This window comes from Grammomys surdaster, unplaced genomic scaffold (assembly GCF_004785775.1).
Source record: "Grammomys surdaster isolate TR1022 unplaced genomic scaffold, NIH_TR_1.0 125896, whole genome shotgun sequence".
NCBI lineage: Eukaryota > Metazoa > Chordata > Mammalia > Rodentia > Muridae > Grammomys > Grammomys surdaster.
The window spans coordinates 2,349,940-2,374,201 of NW_021620720.1; the positions used below are offsets into that span (position 1 = coordinate 2,349,940).

A 24,262-nucleotide genomic window follows, 5' to 3' on the forward strand; every position below is an offset into this window, starting at 1 on the left:
CTTTAATTCCAGCACTTGGGAGGCAGAGGCAGGCGGATTTCTGAGTTCGAGGCCAGCCTGGTCTACAGAGTGAGTTCCAGGACAGCCAGGGCTACACAGAGAAACCCTGTCTCAAAAAAAACAAAAAAAATTTTTTTAAATTTTTATTTTTGTGTATACGTTCACATGTGGGCACGCTCGAGCCTTGGGGCACATGTGGAAGTCACAGGACAAATTGCTGGAATCAGTTCGCTCCTAACGTGGGATGTGGGATCCCGGGGTAGAACTCAAGTCGTGAGGGACGAACGGCAAGCGCCTCTACCCGTCCAGCGGCTGAGTCATCTTGGGGTCCGGTCTTTGCCCTTCCGCAGGGTTAGGTCGTTGTTCTCTGAGCTCTCCGGAGCATGCTTTCCCGACTTCCTGTTACAGGCCTTCGAAGGAGGAGGATCCTGGGAAATCTGAGGTCAGGCATTTGAGCAATCCAGAGAATTCCGGAGGCCGTAAGGTAGAGAGGAAGGACTTTGGGTCGGCTGCAGCGTCTTGAGAAAGCATTTGTGTCACTCCGACCCTCAGTGTTTCCCTGGGTGTCAAGTGGCTCCTTCTGTGTCAGCTCCAGAGGGAAAACCGATTTATTCAACAGGTGGCAATTCCCAAGGTGAGAGCGGCAGGCTTAACCCGTAGAGCCTGGACAAAACAAAGACAATTCCCCGGGGCGGGTCCCGGATCTGTTTCCACCCTGGGCTGTGGCGACGAAGATAAGGATACCTTTGCCAGCACCCTGAGCAGCTGGGATCACCAAGGACGTGCGGATGGGCGAGCGCGGAGCGAGGGCGCGGGAAGGGGCGGGCCTGGGCCGGGTGGGCGGAGCGGCGTGAGAGCGGCGGGCCGGGAGCTCCGTAGGCCGTGGCTGCAGGCAGTGTGGGGAGGGCAGGCCCGATCGGCCCGGGTTCCCGGGGTGCTGCACCCCCGCCGCGTGCAATAGCGATTCCTCCAGACCGGGGACCCCGGGACTAGCTGGATCCGAGAGGCGGCTCTCCCAGATCCTGTGTTTCCCGCACTGAGCGACCGAGCCCAGTGTCCTGCAGAGGACGCTCGCCGGCGCGTTCTCACTACTGTCAATTTGTCACCCCTTTGCCTAGCTCCACCTCCCGGGCTGGGAAACCTGGCAGCAGACGATCCACAGTCCCCCCCGGGCCCAAGCACCGCGCTGCCCCCTCCTTGTCTCTCCTCCCGGCCACGCGCTACGAGCCCGGGATGCAGCTCTCCAACAGGGCGGCAGCCAGGGAGGCGGCGAGCCGCGACGTGCTGGCCGCGGACCTCCGCTGCAGCTTCTTCGCCTCGGCGCTGCAGAGCTACAAGCGAGACTCGGTGCTGCGGCCCTTCCCCGCCTCCTACACCCGCCACGACTGTAAGGACTTCGAGGCCCTGGTGAGTCCGTTCTGATCCACCGTTGCTCGCTGCATCCTGGGCCAAGTGGCCCCGTGGAACGGCAGGCAGGAGCAGCTCCACCGGTGTTAGAAAACATGCCAAATTCCCTGAACTTCCCACCCAGCCTGGCCTTGGGGGAAGGTTCCCATCAGCAAGAACACTCCAAACACCCTCGTGTAGACACACTGCCAAGCCATTTGTGGCTGCTTCCTTTTGTCAGTGACTGATTCCCAGGAGTGATGTGAAGAATAGCTACACAGTCTTCCACAACACGCTCAAGTGTGGCCCTAAAGGGCGTTGATCTGAACCAGCTGCTCTGCCTAGATAGGAAGTTGTCCCTCCCAACTATTCTTGCAACTAGTTAGACTTTGCCCTTCAGATGAAGTTCCATACGGACAGTTCTTATATAAACTGTCACGCAGTGCACATACGCGCTGATACTTTCTAATGATCTATAATTCCGAGTGCTGGGATTGATTACAGGTTTCAGCACTACGCATGACCTATAAGGCATATAATTTCTTTAAGAGTTAGGGTCAGTATTCCAGATGTCAGCTATCCTCGTAATCCAAATATTTGGAATTATCTGGAAAGATATAGCTTGCCAAAATTGACTCTGTGAAGAAAATAGAAAGTCTCCAATAGTGGAGGTGTACACCCACAATCTCAGCGCCCAGAAGGACGAGGCAGGAGTACAAATTTGAGGCTAGCCTGGGCTACAAAATGAAACAAGCAAACAAATCTTTGAACCTGCCTATTTCATTGACAAGTTCTATTTCAAATACAGGAGTAATACATACCTACAGTTTCATAGAAATTCTTCCAAAATATTGAAAATGTAGTTAGATATGGTAGTAGGCAAACATCTGTGATCCCAGCCCCTGGGAGGCAGGAACAGTAGAATCAGTAATAGTTCAAGGTCAGTCCCAGCAATATATTGAGTTTCTGTACAGCCTGGATTACATAAAACTATCTTGAACAAAACAAGAAAGCAGGGAAGAAAAAGAGGTTGGAATATACTTGATATTAAATCTGATAAAGGAAATACAAGAAAAGGAAATTATTAAGCAATTCCATTCCCGAGTATAAATGCAAAAATCCAGGGTTTGGGAGATAGCGCAGACGTTACGAGCACTGACTGCCCTTCCAAAGGACACAGGTTTAATTCCTGACACAAACATGGTGGTTCACAGCCATCTAAATCCAGTTCCAGGGGGGTCTAAGACTCTCTTCTGGTTTCTGCTAGCACCAGGAACACACATGGCACACAGGCGTCCATCCAGGCAAAACACCCATTCGCATTAAAAATACATTGTTTTTTAAAAAATACAAAACTCCACCACAAAATACTAGGACCCCCCAAACACAACGTATAATAAGAGATAATTCATCATCACCAGGTTGAGTCTGTGCCAGGGACTCATAACGTTTTCCCTGTTTGGAAGTCAACTAATGTAACCAACCATGTTATCTGATGAAAAATGTTCTGAATGGACACTGAGTATCTCCCGCTGTCTCTGATGAGGTCATGAGCCCTGGGTTCCCTCTTTGCTTTCATTCCTTTGAGGTCAAGCAACAAACAAAGGCCGGCCATCTGGCTCCACCTGGCCCTTACAGTCTTAGCCGTGTGTTCAAAATCCCTTGAGTCATGACCGCACTGCCTCTGCAGGTCCAGGTACAGGAAGTGGGAAGAAACAGGCAAACCGACTTCTGTCATGGTTTCTTCTGCAAGCTCTTGCTCACTCTTGAGTGTGTGGTGTCAGGGACCTGAGCATAAAACATGACAATAGGTCAAGTGACTGCAAAAGCTGATTTTCACAGAAGATCAAGTCCAGTCTGGATTTCACTTTCTGGATCATTTTTTGGCTGAAGAAAGGAAACTTGGGATGCTGTTTTTAAAAATCTCTCATTTTTCTAGCTGTAAGCATTTGAGAAATGACGAGCATTTGCCACTTCTGGCCATTTACAATTTCTTTCTCCACACGCCTAGGTGTTATTACAGTTGCTCTGAACAATTAGTGCCCTGGTTTAAATCACTTTATTGACTATTGCTTGAGAACCCCTTTGATGAACCAAGTCCCTGGCAGTCAGGCATGGTCTGGTCTTCTTCTGCCACTGTCTGAAAAGCCCTCCATTATCTCTCTCTCTCTTTTTTTTTTTGGTTTTTCGAGACAGGATTTCTCTTTATGGTCCTGGCTGTCCTGGAACTCACTCTGTAGACCAGGCTGGCCTCGAACTCAGAAATCCGCCTGCCTCTGCCTCCCAAGTGCTGGGACTAAAGGCGTGTGCCACCACCACCCGGCCCTCCATTATCTTTTAAATGCCATGTTTTAAGAACATTTTTACCTTGACAGTTCTTTGATTTTTACACTGAGAATTATTTGTGTTCTCTGGGCCTGGCCTGGGGGACATTTACCCAGATATGAGGCATCTGATTGAGTGTGCTGACTGCCCAGGCTCAGAGTCTGACCTTGTTTCTTGGCACAAGGGTTACATAAGCCCTTATCAGACCATAGAATTTCTAGCCCTCTTGGGATTTCCTGGCCCTTTGACTTTTCTCTTCAAACTTATATTGTCACTTGACAGCAAACCTTGAGACTGGTTGTCACAACTGTTTGAGCTTTTATTTGTTTTCTTCCTTTAGACAATACTGTACCGTGGTTTTCCGTTAGACCACAGACCCTTATGGGGGTGGGAGGTGGCGGGTGGTGGCTTCTCTGAACTGACTGCAGGGCTAACTATGCTCAGGGTGTTTGGCACCTAAATCAACACCAGTGTCCCAGTTAGCTGCACCTTGGATCTTGTTAGAATTGCAGCCATAGACAGGAGCTGCTAAGCTCTGTGGGTAAAAGTACTTGCCGCACAAACTGAGGACTTGGGTTTGATCCCTGGAACTCACAGTGCAGGAGAGAACTGACTCCAGCAAGTTGTCCTCTGACCTCCACACATATGTCATTGTAGCACACATATGGAGACACACACACACACACACACACACACACTACGAAAGGCAAAGCAGGCTGACCTCTGTAGATTTAAAAACAGCTTGTTTTATATCACGAGTTTCAGGCTAGTCAGTTAGATTCTGTCTCAGAAAGACTAATTAATTAAAATACATTAAAAAAAAAAACCCACCGGGCTGTGGTGGCACATGCCTTTAGTCCCAGCACTTGGGAGGCAGAGTCAGGCGGATTTCTGAGTTTGAGGCCAGCCTTGTCTACAGAGTGAGTTCCAGGACAGCCAGGACTACACAGAGAAACCCTGTCTCGAAAAACCAAAAAAAAAAAAAACAAAAACAAAACAAACAAACAAACAAAACAAAACAAAACCTTGCATAAGTTTGCTGCTGTCCTGAGTCCCCTGGTACCATTTCTCTACTCTGTGTCCAGGAAACTCCTCCTTTAAGACTCACGAGAAAGTTTTTCCTGTTCTGTGCCCCACTTGCAGCAGTCAGTCCCCTATCATGGGAGTGTTTTATTTATTTATTCTGCATGTGTTTGTGTGTGTGCGTTCAACTGTGTGTGGGCTCATGTGTGTGCTTGCGTTGGTGTGGACACCTGAAGGTGATATCTGGGGTCTTCCTCCATCTCTGTCTATGTATTGAAGCAGGATTTCTCACGGGACCTGGAGTTTACCAGTTCTAGCTTGTCTAACTAGCCTGAGTGCTGGGACTACAGCTGGCTTCCACACCTGTCAGCTTTCTAGCAGGGTTTTTAGGGATTCAAACTCTGGTCCTTATGGTTGCATAGCATACACTATCCACTGAGCTATTGCCCCAGGCCCCCACCCTACCCTCTGCCCCTTTAGTGTGATTCTGAGGCTCAAACCCCAGCAGTTAGTATTTGCTGGGCAAGCACTCTGTCAGCTGAGCTGCACGCCCAGTTTGTGCTGGTGTTTTTTCAAACCTAGACTGGCCTGGAATTTGGAATCCTCCTGCCTCAGACTTCTGAGTACTGGATTCACAGGTGTGTGCTACTATGATTGCTTTTTTCATAATTTTAAAAAATGGCTCTCACAAACAGTGCCACAGTTCAACACCCTACTACGCTAATAATTGTTCATACTTTTTTGTTTGTTTGTTTGGTTTTTCGAGACAGGGTTTCTCTGTGTAGCCCTGGCTGTCCTGGAACTCACTCTGTAGACCAGGCTGGCCTTGAACTCAGAAATCCACCTGCCTCTGCCTCCCAAGTGCTGGGATTAAAAGGTGTGCGCCACCACTGCCTGGCTTGTTCATACTTCTTGTTGTCCTCGAGATAATCTCTTGAGACATGGCATTGCTGGCTCAATAAAGCTTGTGAGGAAGGCCTTTGCTGCTTATTTTTCCAGATTAGAAGGTGGCTGTTGACATTTGCTGGGATAGATCACTCTTTCCAGGCTTTCAATCTCATCTGACATTGAAGTCACCAGGCAGCTGTAAAACAAACAGCCCAAGTGTCAGGGTGTTATCCTTACAGCATATGGTTTAACTGATCAGTATAGCCCTGGAGTTGGAATTATTCTTGTTGTTCGTAAATCACATGTAGCATTTTAATCTTCCTATCACTTGATTTGAGGGTTTCCACAAGTGCCCGGGTGCTGTGTAAGGAGGAAAATTGTAGCCCTTAAATTTGGTCTTGTCAAAAGACCAAATAAAAATGCCAAATAAAGATGCTTTAGGTCAGCCCTTGATTTCTTTTTCCAAATCACATTCTAAGGTTTTTTTTAAAAAAAGATTTATTTATTTTATTTATATGAGTACACTGTAGCTGTCTTCAGACATACCAGAAGAATGCATTGGATCCCATTACGGATGGTTGTGAGCCACCATGTGGTTGCTGGGAATTGAACTCAGGACCTCTAGAAGAGCAATCAGTGCTCTTAACCGCTGAGCCATCTTTCCAGCCCCCAAGACTTGATATTTTTCAATGTGGTTCTTAGTCTTTCAAATTAATTGCACCTTTCAGTGTTGAGGATCAAACTCGAGGTACCATATTCAGGTGCCAACCACTTCCTACCAACCATCCTAGTACGTACACTGGTGAGCTGTAGACTGGTTGGTGATGAAGATGATGGTTTAAGCAGTGCCGGGGATCCAACCCAGGGGTTCCTGCACGCTGGACGAAAACAGTGCAACACCTGAGTTACACCCCTGGCCTGGCCTGCTGTTAGGTTATTTGTTTGTTTGTGTGTTTGTGTCTGTGTGTCTGTGTGTGTACGAGTGCACACACACATGTGCATAGATCACAAGGTCAGTGGACAGAAAACAGGTAGAAATTGGTTCTCTCCTTCCACCATGTGTGACTCAGGGATGGAACTCAGGTGATCAGGCCAGTTACCTCGTAGTAATGGGCGTAAGTTGACTCACATCCTGCTGCTTAAGAATTAGCGATACTCACAACTAGCATCAAAAAAGGTATTTCTTTTTTTGTTTTGTTTTTGTTTTTGTTTTTTTGAGACAGGGTTTCTCTGTGTAGCCCTGGCTGTCCTGGAACTCACTCTGTAGACCAGGCTGGCCTCAAACTCAGAAATCCGCCTCCCTGTGCCTCCCAAGTGCTGGGATTAAAGGCGTGCGCCACCACCGCCCAGCAGAAGAAGGCATTTCTAAAGAGCTGCCTGTACCTGGAACTACCCTGTAGTCATTTTATTTTGTTATTTATTTTTTAAGATTTATTTATTTTATGTATATGAGTGCCTTATCTGCATGTACACTTGCATGCCAGAAGAGGGCATCAGATCCCGCTATAGGTGGTTGTGAGCCACCTCGTGCATCCTGGGAATTGGGCTCGGGACTTCTGGAAGAGCGGTCAGTGCTCTTAACCGCTGAGCCATCTCTCCAGCCCTATATTCTCCTTCTTACCTCTCCTAGCCTTTCATCTCTCTTCTCCCTCCTCCACCCCCTTCCTTTCTGGGATGGAGGCATTCACCACCGTGTCCACCCCATCCACTTGCTTTCTGCCACAGATCCATTGTAAGTTAATCTAGATTGTCACGTTGCTGGCATGTGTTAGGCCTGGCACACCTGTATGGAGTTGCTCAGCCTTGCCTGGCAGACCTCCATCCCTGCTGTTCCTCCCCTCACTGTTGCAGGTGTCATTGCTTAGTCTCCAAGGCAGGTGGCTTTTGGTTCATTGTGCAACACTATCCCTCATCCCCTCTGGCACTTTCCTAGACGATTACTTCTTCCAGGTGTTTTCTTGCCCGCTGTTCTCGCCCACTGTACCTTGTCAGGGCAGCAGCAACTGCCACCTGCATCTGAGCTGCTCCAGTTTTGCCTGGTGATGAGTGTTTCCTGTGGTAACATCTGTAGACAGATTCCTGGGCTTCCCATCCAGGAGCTGGTGGTAAAGCATCCCCTGGGTTTCCCCGTCACTCAAAGCCAGGAAGCAGGGCTGCCTCCTTCTGGTTCATCGGGCCTCCCCCCCCCCCCCCCACTCTTTGCTGGGCCTCTCCCCTTGCTCATTCTTTGCTGGTTATTTAGACTTCCTGTCTCCCAGTCCCAAGCTCTCAGCTCTGCCCCTCCCCCTCATCCGTTTCTGCAGCTGAATCTCTCCTCAGTCTCCATAGCAGAGGCTGCAGAAGTGTGGGTTGTGAAAACCAGACGTGGGGATGCGTTCTCTCAATCTTAGCTTGTTGGAGGCTGAGGCAGGAGAGTTACAGATCACCTCTGCTGAAGACTGAGTCTCTGTCTTGGACGAACACAAATGTAGATTGTTGGCAGATAGGATGTGTTTGTCTTCTTGCTTTCTAGAAATTAGGAATCCAGAAAAAAAAATAAATATCCCCCTCAAAAAAAAAAAAGAAAAAAAACCCCACCAAACCTCAGCTTGCTGATTGCTTTTCTTGTTTTTATTTATTTATTTATTTTTAGACAGGAGTTCACTGCCTAGCCCAGGCTAACCTCCTGCTTAAGAGCCTCCTGCCAGATTACTCGAGTGTGTGTGTGTGTGTGTGTGTGTGTGTGTGTGTGTGTGCAGCTTCGGTAACAGTTGTCATTGTGCAGAAATCACCTGGAGCTGGTGGGCTGCAGACAGACCTTTGGGGAGACCAGGATCTCCGGTGCAATAGCTTTTAAGGCTTTACCCCAGGCCTTCCTCATTCATTTTCCACCCTTTCTGTCCCAGGGGATGTTTGAGCCTGGGATGCCCCTTTTGTGTGCCTGACTGCTCACTCCTCTGGGTGTCCGCATGCTCTGCCTCTCACAGTCCTCCCATAACCCCTCTTCCACACACCCTCCGGGCAGTGAGTTCCTTCTGCAACTGCCCTTCCAGAACGCTTATTCTCTTCCATCCAGGAGTTGGCAAACACACCCAGCCAGGATCTATGGTTTAGGTCTCTTGCCCACATGGACGTTTTCTGTCTCCTGCTTCATCCCATTCTATACACAATATACTTCTTTTTCTCTGCCATTGACAGCCCTAAGGCAGAGCCAGTAGCTGTCTGGGTTGTATTATCTGGGGAGCAGAGTAAGTATTGCATGTTTAATTATCTTCCCAGGCAGCAAAGTCTGGCCCAGTTCTTCCCTTGCAAAGATGTTCAGGCCATCACTAAACGATTCTCTTCATTCGGTAGAAGAGGGTTGAAGCTGGCGAGACTGGAGTCCTGGCCACCGGGCTTCATGCATTCTTGCCCTGCCATGGGATGGCTAGCTTTGTGACCTTAGGCAAGGTACTTAGAGCTCTAAGCTTTAGTGTCTTTGCCTTGAAATGAGTTGCTGTTATTGTCTTAATTAGGGTTTTAATGCTGTGAACAGAAACCATGACCAAGGCAACTTTTATGAATGACAACATTTAATTCGGGCTGGCTTGCAGGTTCAGAGGTTCAGTCCAGTATCATTAAGACAGGAGCATGGCAGCATCCAGGCAGGCATGGCGCAGGAAGGAGCTGAGAGTTCTACATCTTCATCTGAAGGTCACCAGAAGACTCTCAAAGCCCACCCTCACAGTGACTTCCTTCAACAAGGCCACACCTCCTAATAGTACCACTCCCTGGGCCAAACATATTCAAAACACCACCACCACAACCACAATAATAATAATTATTATTATTTTGAGACAGGGTTTCTTTGTGCACCCCTGGCTGCCTTGGGACTCACTCTGTAGACCAGGCTGCCCTCAAGCTCACAGAGATCTGCCTGCCTTTGTCTCCTAAAGTGCTGGGATTAAAGGCATGTACCACTACCTCCTAGCTAGAATGAATAATATTATTAATTATTGAAAGCGGGATATAGCTTACTTGGTAGAGGGCTTGCCTTGCTTTCAGGAAGCCCTGGGCTCTACACCAGCATCACATAAACCTGGCATGGTGGCACACACTTGTAATCCCTGCACATGAGAAGCTTGAGGCTAACCTCTTCTACATTGTGAGTTCTAGGATAGTCCGAACTATATAGTGAGACACTATGCCTCAACTATCGTGTAGGTTATTCATTGAAAAAAAAAAATCCTTGTCATGTAGCCTCAGCTGTTATGGAACTCCTGATATAGACCAGGCTGGCCCTGCCTGTGTGATCTTCCTATCTCTTAAGTACAGGCCTATGCCACCCCTCCCAGCTCATTTTTGATGTTGTTGTTGCTCATCTGAAATTCCCGTGTAACTGGGCAGATTGTATTTTATCCGGCAGTCCTTTATGTGTGTTTTCATTCAGAAGGTCCTACCACAGTGTAGACAGAGAAGAAGACTCTTGACTTAATAGAGCAGAATAATGTGGGCAGTCCTGCGGGCCATATGGGAAGAGTTTGGGCAGATGGAGGGCCAGGGAGGCAGGGCACAGCCTGGGGGTCCTCTCTGGGCAGGTGGCAGTGGGAGGGCCTGGAAGATGACTTCCTACGGGGACCTGGGGTGGGGCCTGTGTCCAGATTGGAGCTGGTAGGGTCTTTACTAGTTGTCTGAAGCCCTTAAAAGAGGTCTAACTACTGCTTTTTTGTGGGGCTCTCTGAGCTCAGGTATGGGTCATGGATGGGGCTGTGATTCACAGGATGAAGAGAGATAGCAGGAGTACTGGAGTCAAGGAAGTGGTTGAGCCCTGGCTCCCGCTCCGGCTCCGGCTCCGGCTCCGGCTCTGGCTCGGGCTCTTCCTCGGGCTAGTGAATATGTAATAGAGAAACAAACAAACAAACAAACTGAATATGAACCCAGAAGAGAAGAGAAGAGTGTCCTTCATTATTCTTTTTTTTCCTCTTTCCTGCTCTTCTTCCTTTTCTCCCTCCTTTTCTTTCTTTTTCCACGATAGAGTCTTACGGATCCTGGGCTGGTGCGGAATTTGCAAGAATGACCTTGAACTCCAGATCCTTTGCATCTACTGAATACCAGGGTCAGAGTGCGCCACTGCTGTTGTGTGGTTCAATGCAGAGCCGAGCGTCAAGCACAGGGCCACTTAAGTCTTTTCTTTTGTGTTATAGGTAGCGTCTTGCGTTATTGCCCAAACTGGCTTCAAACTCAGAGCAATCTTCCTGTCTTGGGATCTTGAGTCCGGGATTACAGGGGGGTGCTTCCTAGCCTGACTACAGAACTACAGAATATTATTATTTTCCAGTACTGGGGATTAAACCTAGGGTCTTGTGTGTGCTAGGCAAGCGACCTAGCTTTTTTTTTTTTTTTTTTTTTTTTAACCGTCTGTCTCACCATATAGTTCAAGCAGTTTTTGAAATCATTAGGTAGCTAACACCGGGTGGGTCTTGACTGATTCTTCTGCCTCAGCCTCTCCACTTTGGTTGTGGCAGGTGTGGGGTATGTCCACTGCAATGAGTTTTTTTCTCTTATTTCATTTTAATTTATTTATTTGTGAATGCGTGTGTGTGCGCGTACGTGCACGCAGGTGTGCTACTATGGACACATGGAAGTCAGAGTGCGGGAGTCCGCTCTCTTCCTTCCATCATGTATGTCCTGAGGATGGGACTTAGATCGTCAGGCTTGGCAGCTAGTGCCTTTACCCACTGAGCCTTTTCACAAACCAGTGGTGAGCACATTTAAATAATTACTTGGCTTCCCTCTCCATGCACCAGGATTCCTCTCTCCATGCCTCCCAGAAGTACAGAGCCTGGACTGAATAGATGTTCAGTAAAAAGGACCTCCTTTCTGGACAGTGACTAGAGCCAAGATATAATAGCACCAACCCCTTGTGTTCACGAGGGGGAAAGGTGTGGGGACCACTCATTCAGTAATTCCTGCAGCCTCCTGTCACCCCACGCAGTAACATTCTTGCAGCTCAGCGCATCAGTTGTAACAGGACAGAGACTAAACCTGCATCAGCTTAGGCCATGTTTTGTACCAAGTGAATAAAAACAGAGAATAACCTTTTAGAACTGAAAATTTTCAGGGTTTGGTATTATTTAGGAAGGAGGCCACCTCTTGGAAAATTCCTCCGGATAGGAGGGAAGTTTTCCATCTCACCACTAGGGGGCGTCCAATCACCATTTTATCCAGGATTCTTGCTAATGAAGGTTCTTTTTCCTTTCAGCTTGCGGACACTGGCAGGTTACCCAACTTGAAGGAACTTCTACAGTCCTCCAGAGACACAGACAAACAGGCCTGGGACCTGGTGAGCTGGATTTTATCTTCCAAGATCCTGACAATCCACAGTGCCGAGAAGGCAGAGGTGAGACCTGTGTCATAGGTCATAGGTTCCCAAGGCTGGCTGCTTTGAGACAGGGCCAGTCTCGTGGCTCTGAGACCCACCTGCTTGCCACTGGGCGGCTGGTTGAAATTTCAGATTTGTGGCTGTCACTCTCAGAGATTCTCATTGTATGTCTGGAGAGCCCAGGAACTTACACCGTGGCGGGTTCCACTGCGCAGTTCAGCATGGGTATCCTATGAATTTGGATAACTACAGTGTACTTCATTTGGGCAAATGTATTTTTTGCGGGTATTTCTCATAAGTGAAGGGCCCATCCATGCCTTAGGAATGTCTCGCGATGGCAGAACACTTGCTTGGCGTACACAAGGTTTTGAGTTCTATCCTGAGCACTGGAGGGGAGGGAGGGGATGGGCGAGAAGGAGAAATGAGGAAGTGGCTTAATCCACATACACAGTCCATAAACAGAAGAGTGTCCCATATAGTAGTAGGATCCTTCAGTTTTAGGGTTCAAATCTTATTCCAGTCACTTGCGGAGTCCCCTTTGTAAGGTAAGGCCATAGTCATCTCCCAGAGGACCAGTGACAGAAAGGGTGTTACCCTAGCACAGTTTCTGGCAGAAGCCAGATGTCCCGTAGTATAGGCTTTTATGCCCGGCTGGGAGCTCACAGAGACAGGCTGGGACAATAGGGTCCAGTGTAGACCCTGTGGCTCCTGATGTGGTACTCTGTCCTCTGAATGGCAGCAGTGGGGTGGTTATCTGTACTGATACTGAGCTAAGCGATTTCAAATAAGCATTGAATTTTAAAATATAATGTTTTTACATTGGGGACAGCATGTGTGTAGACGTCAGGGGACATCTTGTTCTTCTGCCATGGAGGTCCTGGGGACTGAGCCCAGGTTGCCAGGCTTGGCGGCAAGCATCTTTTTTTTCCCCAGTGAGCCATCTTGTTGGCCCTCAATTTAAAAAGTCAAAAAAAATTTTTTTAGATGAACTCCTTTATTTGACATATTAAGTCATACAAAAAAAAATTGCATGCAACTGCATAAAAGAACCATGTTTTCATATTACTTAATACAGTAGTGGTCAAAAATGATGAATTGTTGAATGGACTCCAGGATTTAATTAAAAAAAAAAAAACACCCTGTACTGAAAAACTTCAGGCTTCTAACTTCACCGAATCCAGCACTGTGCCTGCTTCTTTGTACTCCTCGGCTTCTTCCAAGTCTTTTCCACTTTCTTTTTTTTTTTTTTTTTTGGTTTTTCGAGACAGGGTTTCTCTGTATAGCCCGGGCTGTCCTGGAACTCACTCTGTAGACCAGGCTGGCCTCGAACTCAGAAATCCGCCTGCCTCTGCCTCCCGAGTGCTGGGATTAAAGGCGTGCGCCACCACCGCCCGGCTCTTTTCCACTTTCTAATGTCTGAATTTAAAGATTTGTTTATTTTATGTATATGAGAACACTGACAATCTCTTCAGAAACACAAGAAGATATCAGATCCCATTGCGGATGGTTGTGAGCCACCATGTGGTTGCTGGGAATTGAACTCAGGACCTCTGGAAGAGCAGTCAGTGCTCTTAACCACTGAGCCATCTCTCCAGCCCTGCCCTCCCCACCCCCACTTGCTTCTTCATTGCATAGTTGTCACCGTCCTTCACGTTTCCAGCCTTTTCTTCTTGCTGCCTTACTGCGTTCTCACACACCCATTCTTTGACTGGTCACTCCACCACGCCAGTCTTGATCTTGATCTGCCTCATTCGAGGATCAGCCATGCTCCCTAGAGCACTGCAGCCTGTTTTTATTTTCAAAGATGTATTTAAGCTGGGCAGTGATGGCGCATGCCTTTAATCCCAGCACTTGGGAGGCAGAGGCAGCCGGATTTCTGAGTTCGTGGCCAGCCTGGTCTACAGAGTGAGTTCCAGGACAGCCAGGGCTACACAGAGAAACCCTGTCTCGAAAAAAACAAACAAACAAAAAAAAGATGTATTTATTTTTATTTCAGTTGTATGAGTGTTTTTTCCTGCATGTATGTATGTATGTATGTATGTATGTATGTATGTATACCACATCCGTTCCTGGTACCTGAAGAAACCAGCAGAGGGCCCCAGATACCCTGGAACTGTAGTTAACAGTTCCATTCCATATCCTAATGGTGACTATAAAGTCATGGCAATCCTCCTGTCTCAGATTCCTGGGATCACAGGGATGTGCTACCAGGTCCAGCTCTTAAGAATTCAATTTTACAAGCATTTAAGTGTCACAGATTTTGATTCCAGGGATTCTGGTATCACAGGGACATCCAGCTATGCTAGATGGTAAGAAACATTGGGATGGGCATGAAGAGGGAGTCTGTGTTTCAGAGTGGTCTGCATCACTTCATTTGCTGAACTGAGATGCAATGATTTCTTCATACTCAGCTGGGATCGAGGCCCTGTTAGATGCTGGGTATTACAGCTAAAGCAGCCGTGATAGTGGCTCCTTGACTCTTGGTGATGAACCAGTTTGAAATGTGGGGTGGTGTCTGGGTGGGGTTGGCGTGATGGTTCAGTGGCTAAGAGTACTTGCTGTTCTTGCAGAAGACCTGGGCTCAGTTCCCAGCATCCACATGCAGCTTGCCGCTGTCCTTAACTCCAGTTCTCGGGGATCCCATGCCTTCTTCCGGCCATAATGGGCACCTGCTTGCAGGTGGTACATATATAGATAAACAGGCATAGACACGAATACATAAATATAAATAAATATAATTTTTAAAATGTGGGGGTGTCACCAGGCAGTGGTGGCACACGCCTTTAATCCCAGCACTTGGGAGGCAGAGGCAGGTGGATTTCTGAGTTCGAGGCCAGCCTGGTCTACAGAGTGAGTTCCAGGACAGCCAGGGCTACACAGAGAAACCCTGTCTCAAAAAACCAAAAAAAACAAACAAACAAAAATGTGGGGGTATCAGAGCACAGGAATGTCAGCTTTTTATTTTGCTCAAGTCAGGGCCTTTGCCATCTCTTTTTACTTTATAAAGGGACATTTTGGCTGGCCGTGGTGGTGCATACCTGTAGTCTCAGGCTGGCCTTGAACTTGATATGTAGCTGAGGATGGCCTTGAACTCATGCTCTTCCTGTCTCCTAAATGGGGGGCAGTGTGTAGGCCTGTGCCAGCATGCTGGCCATTGGGAGGACACTTTCAAAGCACACTTACCAGTGTCCTGACTAAAGCTATGACTCTGTGTTTCCCTCTCATATTTTCAAGTTTGAAAAGATCCAACAGCTGACAGGAGCCCCTCACACACCTGTCCCCACCCCGGATTTCCTGTTCGAAATCGAGTACTTTGACCCGGCCAACGCCAGATTTTATGAGACCAAAGGAGAACGAGACCTGATCTATGCCTTCCACGGCAGCCGCCTGGAGAACTTCCACTCCATCATCCACAATGGCCTGCATTGCCACCTGAACAAGGTGGGGCCCGGGACACCCTGCTGAGGAGCACGGGATGGGTGTGCTGGATCCCAGTTGGGGGACTGCTTGTGGAGAGTACATGGGGAGGTAGGTTTACCGAGGCCGCGGCACTCAGAGTGACCTGCAGACCGGCAGCACTGTCACCTGGGTAAATGCAGCCTCTCAGGCCACTGCTGACCTTCTGCACTGACAGGCTCTCTGGGAGAGTCCTCTGATGGTTACGGTTGGGGAAGCATTGCTGATTCACAGCTCTGCATTTAGATCCCTTGAAAAACTTTTTAAAAATCCCAGTACTGAGAAGTATCAGGAGCTAAGTGTGCATGCTGCTCTTGCATAAGGTCTGGGTTCAGTTCCCAGTGTCGACATTTGGATGGCTCACAACTGCCAGTAGCTCTAATTCCAGAAGATCCAGCACCTTCTTCTGGCCTCCATGGGCACTGTGAAAACATGGCAGCCATACAGACAAGCAGACGCATACACAAATAAATAAAAAGTTTAAATTAAAGAAAACAAAAACCAGTACCCAGAGGGCTTAGGATGTAGCCCAGATGGTAGAACATTTACTTGCCATGCACTAGGCTCTGAGTTCAATTCCCAGCACCTACATAAGCTGGATGCGGTGGTGACCACCTGTAATCCTAACACTGGGGAAGTAGAGGCAAAAAAGGCTCTCAAGTACAAGGTCATCCTGGGCTACATAGGCTGTTTGATGTTAGCCTGGGCTACATGAGACCTTTTCTCACAAAAACAGATGAAAATCTCAGTGCCAACTGCATCTCAGATCAAGTAATTGAGATACATGAGTAGGACCCACGCTTCAACTCTTCCATGGTCTTCCCATGTGGCTGACCCTGGTCACACAGTGTGGGCCCTGGAACAGCAACATAAGGATTACCCAGGAGAACCTTTTTGGAAATGTGGAGCCTCACTTAGATAACCCAGTGACAACCCACACTTTAACAGGATCCCCTACGTGACCATAACAATTGTTGCACTTCTGTCAACCCTGAGAAACTGCGGGGAGTGCCGAGATCCACCAAGAGGAGGAGGTTCTTCCACAGAACTGCTTCCCCTCATTTTTATGAGTCAAAATTATGTCAGCCACCCTCTTTCTTCTGACACTTATTCTGTCCCCTAGGAAGGAGTAGGAGGAAGATGACAGTCTAGAGCTTGTAGCTAAACAGGCATGGTGGCAGTGCAGGCCGTTTGAGTCTGTTCCCTCTTCTGTGACACCCATGACCACTACCCTCTGAGCACACCAGAGGGTTGGGACGGCTTCTCGTGTTCCAGGCACCAGGAGAAGCTATCATAGGCCAGTGGAGAGGGCATGTGAGGTAGTGGATGCTATGCCACCCCCACCCTCACCCCCCCCCCCCCACCCCCAGGCCAAGCAGCATCTGTCTTGTCTTGACGGGCTGGCTCCGGGAGCCTGGGCTCAGCTGCGGCTGATGTAGCCCTGAGGCTGGAGAAGCTGCTTCCAGCCCTGCTGCATCTGATTAGTGAGGGTGGGTTGAGCTGAGGATGACGGGCTTGTTTATGTCGGCCTGAGGCTCACTATTGGCCAAGCTACTGGAATCCAGGGGTCTCCATCTTACCCTGTAGCTTGTCTGGAGAAGCTCCCTGAAGTTTACAGTCTTCTACACCTAACCCTTCATTCGAGTACCCAGGCAGTGTGCTGCTTAGGTGACTCTAGGGGTCTAATGCACATGGACTCAACCTCTGGCCTCCCCTGTTCCTTTCAGTGAAGGTCTCCCTTGAGGCAGCTCCTGCACCAGCAGAGCTGTGAAGTTATGTTGCGTGTGAAAATGTCCTAGGACTCTCTCGCGCTGTCTGCTGACAGCAACCAGGCACAGAGTTTTGAGTCTCAGGAACCAAAAACATATGTAGGACTTAAATCGGGGATTAATGGGGAGGGGGAACCAGGATGACTCAGTGGAGAAAGGTGTGAGCTACTAAACCTGATGACCTGACATTGATCCCTGGCACTCATAAGGCAGAATGGAGAATCAACTCCCACAAGTTACCTTCTTACCTAAGTGTGCACACACACACAGAGGGAAGGAGATTTCTAGATGTCTTCTTAGTCCAGACCAACAGAGTAAAGTTCACCCCACCATTCTTGCCAAACCCCCCCCCCCCCCCCCCATTTAGTCCTAGTTTCTGTTCAAAGAGACTCATTTCTTTTTCAAGTAGTAGGGTGTGACTTTGCTTTTGCAAACCCTTAGGTGTAGCTATGTTTAATGCATTGATACAATGGGAATTACTCAGTCCATTATAACAGCAGCCCCTGTGAAGGCATGCCCACCGGTGACTGCCACCATCTCTTGTACGCCAGATAGCCTGAGCAGGCACATTGTTTTTTGTACATTATGTATGGCTTTTTGTTTGTCGTGTGTGTGTGTGTGTGTGTGTGTGTGTGTGTGTGTGTGTATTGAACCCAGGGCCTGTGAATGCTTACACAAGGGCTCTACTACTGAGCTACAAGTTACGTTTTTGAATCATGAACTAAAGCTTAACGAAGAGGAACCCTTACCACAGTTTTGTAGAAAGTAGAAACTGAGACACAGAATTTATGTAGCCCGTTGGAAAATTGAAACTGAGGTCTGTTTGAACTCCTGATATCACTGTTGGTTTTTCCGTCCAACCTTGACCGAAAGGTACATCTCGTTTGCCAGGCTGGGTGGCCAAATCCACAGTCGGTTAAACTGTTGTCAGACAGGAATGTGTTTAGTAACAAGCCCCATGATGACATCAGAGGTTATTTGATATTATTGTCTTAACGGGGCTGGGGGAGCGTGAAATTTCTATGTTTACAGCTCTGTGGAAGAAGGACATGTGACGCCAGCTCTCATTCAGTTTTTTGTTTCTTTCCTGTCATGTCTGCTGTTCTAGACTTCTCTGTTTGGAGAGGGGACCTACCTCACAAGTGACTTGAGCCTGGCCCTCATTTACAGCCCCCACGGCCACGGGTGGCAGCATAGCCTCCTTGGCCCGATCCTTAGCTGTGTAGCTGTGTGCGAGGTCATCGACCATCCAGACGTCAAGTGCCAAACGAAGAAGAAGGGTGAGTGAGTGCTTGACCCAGGCCTAGCTGCAGGCACTTGCTCCTGGCCTAGGAGTGGGGTGGAGGGCCATCACATGCTTACAGATGGGTTGGTCAGAGCAATGTAGGGCAGAGGCTGTTCTTCAAGGACGGAAATGTCTTCTCAGGGATTGAACATATAATAGAAAACAATCAGATGCACTTTTCATCCCAGCACTTGGGAGGTAGAGGCTGGTAGATCTCTGAGTTTGAGACTAGCCTGGCCTATAGAGTGAGTTCCAGGACAGCTGGAGCTATATAGGGAGACCCTGTCTCAGAAAAAGAAACAAAAACAAAAGAAAACAAACAAACAAGAAAAAAGTCAGATGCTATAGTTAGGATTCAGGGAGTACTGAGGGAGGGGCTGACATGGGTCAGCTGAGTGGGTCCAAGTAGCCAAGGAAAGCTTTGGGGAGGAAGCAGGATCTGACAAATGGAGGGTGGAGAGACAGCTAGTGGTCAGGAGTGTTTGCTGCTCTTGCAGAGGACCTGAGCTCAGTTCTCAGTACCCATGCTGTGGGATTCACAGCCGCCTGTAACTCTAAATTCAGGGAATCTGACACCTTCTCTTGGCTTTAAGGGTACCAGACATTCATGTGGTACATGTACATACATTCACATAAAACACTCAAAACAAAACAAAAACGAAGAAAAAATGACTTGACAAATAGAAGCTGGTATATAAGGGGAGGTAATGGGTCCATGAAAGTCAGAATTGGCATCAGCAGAGAACACTGGAGTGTGCTGGAATCCCCAGATGACCACAGAGGCATCTGCGACCATGGACTCCCCAGGAGCAAAAAACAAGGAGCCATTTCAACTCCACTGCCCTGAGATGTCCCTTAGGCCATGTGCCCTGTACCTCCCTCTGGGTCACCCTCCCCCAAGGCAGAAGAATCATAGGACTGTCATTCCTGTCTCCAAACTGGGCTGTTGTCTTTACTAAGAAGAGGAGAATTCAAGACACGGGCTGTTCTGGCCTCTAATGTGAAACAACTGGATCCCAAGGAACAGGCCCAGGTCTGACACCATCCTCCCAAACCAGACAGCACGAACAGAACGCTCATTCACTTGCATTTGTAATTCTTAGCAAGTTTGCATAAGGTGACATTAAACATCAAAACAAGACTGTTCAGCCTCTGCTGCCACAGGGCCCTGGCTCATGTTTGATAAAAAGCAAACCTCGAATGTTGACTCTCTTCCTCCCTCTCTTTCAGACTCACCTAGCACGCACAAGGACCTGGGTTCAGCACATGCACATAAAAACCACAACAAAAAGCAATTTGCTGCCAGGCAGTGGTGGCACACGCCTTTAATCCCAGCACGTGGGAGGCAGAGGCAGGTGGATTTCTGAGTTTGAGGCCAGCCTGGTCTACAGAGTGAGTTCCAGGACAGCCAGGGCTACACAGAGAAACCCTGTCTCAAAAAACCAAAACAAAACAATTTGCTGGGTGTGGTGATAGAAGCCCATAATCTCAGTTCATAGGAATTAGAATCAGGAGGATCAGATCAAGGCTAACCTTAGCTACATAGTGAGTTTGAGGTTAGCCTTGGCTACATGAGACCCAGTCTCAAAATCCTAAAAAATAAAAGGCTAAAGCCAGGTGTGGTGGTGCACATCTTTAATCTCAGCACTTGTGAGGCCAAGGCAGGCTGATCTCAGTGTGTACAAGGCTAGCCTGATAGTTCCAGGCTAGATGGAGCCACACAGGGAGAGTCTGTCTTAAAAAAAAAATTATTAAATAAATTTCCAGCACTTGGAACAGGAGGGTGGGGATTAAAGATTGTCCTCAGTTGCATACCAAGTTCAAACAAATAACCTGGGAGACGTGGTGAAAGTAATTTTGTTTACTTGTTTTTGTTTCTGTGTGTTTTTCTAGACAGAATCTCACTACAAAGTAGCTCTCTCTGGCTGTCCTGGAACTCACAATGTAGACCAGGCTGGCCTTGAGCTCACAGGAAATCCGCCTGTCTCTGCCTCCCTCCCAAGGGCTGAGTTTGAACATGCCAGGATCAAAGGTACATGGCACTAGGCCTGGTGGAAGTGAGTGTTCTGGGAGCTCAGTCTGGTATGGTTTATTCAGAAGACCTCCTTGACTCAGTTAGTGGAGTATGCACCTGGCAGGTCTGAGCCCCTGAGGTCAGCACAACATCGACCTGCTAAGATGGTTTGGGCATGTAAGCCCGGCACACAGAAGGTGGAGACAGGTGGATCAGAAGTTCAAGGTCACTCTTAGTTAGCTATTTAATGAGACTTGTGGAAAGATGGATGGATGGATGGATGGATGGGTGGATGGATGGATGCATGGATGGATGGGCGGGCAGGCAGGCAAGTAGCCTGCCCTACTCAAGCTTCAAGCTTTGCTCCCTGGTGAGTCCTTGCCCTGGTCCCAGGGTGTGTGATCCTCATCTTCTATCTCAGCCTTCAGTTTGTTTCTACTTTCTGCTTTCTTCGTTAGGTGGTTTTATTTTCTTCTCTTATAGTTTCATATTCTTTTTCCCATCTATCTTTCTGCCTGCCAGAGACTCCTGTTCTCTGTGCCGGGTTCACATATGAACACAGGTGCATACCTCAGCCTGCTGACTTTCTGTGCCTCGAGACACATTTCTATTCCTAATTTGATTATTTTGTTATTGTTCCCCCCCTCCACCCACACATACCACCTGATAGTGCATGCTTTACCTTCTTTTTTTCAGATTCCAAGGAAATAGACCGCAGCAGAGCGAGAATCAAGCACAGTGAAGGGGGAGACGTCCCCCCTAAGTACTTAGTAGTCACCAATAACCAGCTTCTGCGGGTGAAGTACCTACTGGTGTATTCCCAGAAGCAGCCCAAGAGGTAAGAGGAGGATGGTCCCTCCATGAGGGTTAGGAGATGGCTGTCAACTGTGTTCAGAATGTTGGTTGCTCAGTTATCTGCACCCCTTTCCCCCAGCCTCAGGCCTCCAATGTTTGTAAAGCATGTTTCCCATAATGCTGGACACCGAAGGAAGAAATGGGGAAGTCAGAGAAGATGCTCAGGTCCTTAGGGTGGACTGGGGGAGGGTGCTGAGGTCCTTAGTGTGGACTGGGGGAGGGTGCTGAGGTCCTTAGTGTGGACTGGGGGAGGGTGCTCAGGGTCCTTAGTGTGGACTGGGGGGGAGGATGTTCAAGGTCCTTAGGTGAACTGGCATTTAGCCATTTTAATGTATTAGTGGAGTCTGTGGTATAGCTTCTTCGTGTGTGTGTGTGTGTGTGTGTATGTGTGTTTGTAAGGGGAGGAGTGCCAAAGAAGCCAGAAAAGGGCATCAGATCCCCTGAAGTTGCAGTTACCTGCTATTTAGTTAATTAAAAACTCTATTCCTAGCTGATTCTCCTTAGCGAGTGTTTCCAGGGCATGTTTGGATGGCTTAAAACACCTCCCTGTGTAACAAAAAGATTCCCCAGACTGATAAGAGGGATTCCCATCACACCTGGCAACCAGAGTTCAATCCCTGAGACCCACATGGTGGAAAGAGAACTGACTCTCACAAGCTGTCCTCTGGCTACACACGTACACACACACACACACACACACACACACACACAGAAAGACACTCACACACACACACAGAGAGACACTCAAACACACACACAGACAGACACTCACACACACACACACACACACACACACAAATTAGTAAAAAATAAATAAATAAAATAAGATTCTCCAGTTCAGATTTGTATCAGTTCATACGTAAAATAACTTTGCTAAGTCACTGTCTGGGCACAGCTGGGGCATCCTTTTAGATACTAAACCCTTGCTTAAGGAAAAAAGAAAGGAAAAAAAAAGATTTATAAAAGGTAAGTAGAGGAGCTAAAAAGGGACGAGTGGGGTGAGCTCACTGCTAGCTGTCTTTGTGGGTTTAGAAAATGTTCTGTTGAAAGGCGTGTTGGCGGTGCCAGGGCAAACCGCCCCTGCTCTCTCGAGCCGCATGAAGCTTCACTTAGCAGCTCACACAGAGGATGAAATCCATCCTGTCGTGTTCCCTGAGCCAAAACTTCTTGCATACACTTAAAACAAAAACTGTTTTTCCAGAGTTGCCAACACTCTTTCCCTCCGGGCAGGGCCTCAAGCCAGCTCTCCTGGTTGTCCAGCCATTGGTTCATGATCATGATGTTCCTGTATCTGCTGCTTCTGCTCGTCGTGAGTGTCACCAACTCCTCTGCTTTCCAGCACTTCTGGAATCGTGTGAAGAGATGATCCCAGATGCTTGGAATGGGGCCGCTCGCCGTGTGCCTTATGAAAGCTTGTCCTCCTGCATGTCACATCCGGTTGGGTCGAGTCTGGGGACCAGTTGCAGGGGTGCACAGGATGATTTTTAAATGCCATAAGTGTACTGATTGCCTTTATTGATGTGCCCAGACACAGTCCAGCCAATTGGGGGACCCCTGGCCCCTCACTTGTTCGTTTCAGGGGTGTCCTACCATCTGCTTCTTCCTAAGGAGTCTTGGGAGGTGGCTCTTCAGCCAGGGCCAAAGGTAAAAGTCCTGCTGCATTTAAAAGCAAAGTGTCCAAGTTGTCTGTGGTGTGTTTACAATTGCCCAGATGGAGGCTGGCCCTGACGCTAATGCCTTTTGGAAGACAGAGCATGTGCAATGGGACGATAAATCATTAGGCGGCTGCCTTGTTTTGACTCAAGACACCCAAGAGGGACAGTCGTGTTTCTCATAAAAATATCAGTGGGATCGTTTGGGGATTCCATCGGGTTTAGTCTGTGGGTGCAAAACATTTTAACTGTTTTCTCAGATCAACAGCAGTCCCTCCCACAGCTGTGCCCCTCTCCCTCCTTAACCACACAAGAGGAGGAGCCACAGGCGGCGGGATAACAAAATGCAGATTTAACAACTAGCAACTCTGTCATCTTTTTCTAAAAATGACCAACTGCTGATTACAGCTCAAACGGAACCAAATGTTTGTGTTCCTGTTTTCGTTGTTTATTTGTCTGACAAATTAGCCTCTATGAGCCAAATAGAGGGGGGAGACGTGTGAACCTGGAGCACCAAGTGGCTGGAGCCACAGCCCCTTTCTGGTTTTGTTATGGAGAAGGGTCCAAGCCATAGGCTCACAAGGGTCCTCTTTCCCACAAAGCTGCCTTGATATACAACACTGTAGGCTTTCAGGGGCCTGGTGACCTTTAAGGCAGAAGCTTGCCTCAGTGGGCTGCAGGTCTCCGTGGGCGGAGTCTCCATCCACCGAGGAGCCTGAGCCTGAGTTGTAAGCAGAGCCCCGGCCTTTCTTGCTGTGTTGTTTATTCCCCTCTTCCTGCCAGGCTCCAACCGCCGAAGAACCCTGTCTACTGGGAGCGGAATTTCCATAGAGAAGGAGAAAATCATTCCCCCGCCCCTATAATTTGTACAGCTTGTGTAAAAGCAACTATGATGACTTTTAAATCAAGTAGTGGGACATTTAAAAAACAATAAAGATATTTTCCTAAATACCAAGTTGTCTGTGACTGTCTGCAGCCTACTCAGGGTTCAAAATTTTACCTGGTTTTCTTTCTTCCATGGCAGATATGAGCTGCAGTGTCACCAGGAGAGCTAGTAAGAGGGACTTGTAGTCATTGTCCTTACAAACATAGAGCAGAGCGCGCACACACACACACACACACACACACACACACACAGTGAGTTGGGTAGGGGTCTTAGACAAGACAGAGGCCTGTACCACGTTCCCAGATATTCCTCTGAACAGGCCTCCTCTCCCACAGTTTTGGCTGGGGACCAAGAACTGATTGCATGAGCTTACGGGAACATTC

General features: G+C 48.1%; 1 protein-coding gene and 1 pseudogene across 1 annotated transcript; one reads left to right on the forward strand and one right to left on the reverse strand.

Annotated features, from left to right (window-relative positions):
- The first annotated feature begins 441 nt into the window (after nt 1-441).
- On the forward strand, nt 442-23,944 carry Parp16 (poly(ADP-ribose) polymerase family member 16). The gene is made up of 7 exons (XM_028752377.1): nt 442-634; nt 1,119-1,407; nt 11,843-11,980; nt 15,197-15,403; nt 18,296-18,467; nt 21,183-21,324; nt 22,572-23,944. The coding sequence occupies exons 2-7, from the start codon at nt 1,234-1,236 to the stop codon at nt 22,705-22,707; spliced, it is 969 nt and encodes a 322-aa protein (XP_028608210.1). The 5' UTR covers nt 442-634; nt 1,119-1,233; the 3' UTR covers nt 22,708-23,944.
- LOC114608399 lies at nt 13,117-13,728 on the reverse strand (annotated as a pseudogene).
- Nucleotides 23,945-24,262: the final 318 nt, after the last annotated feature.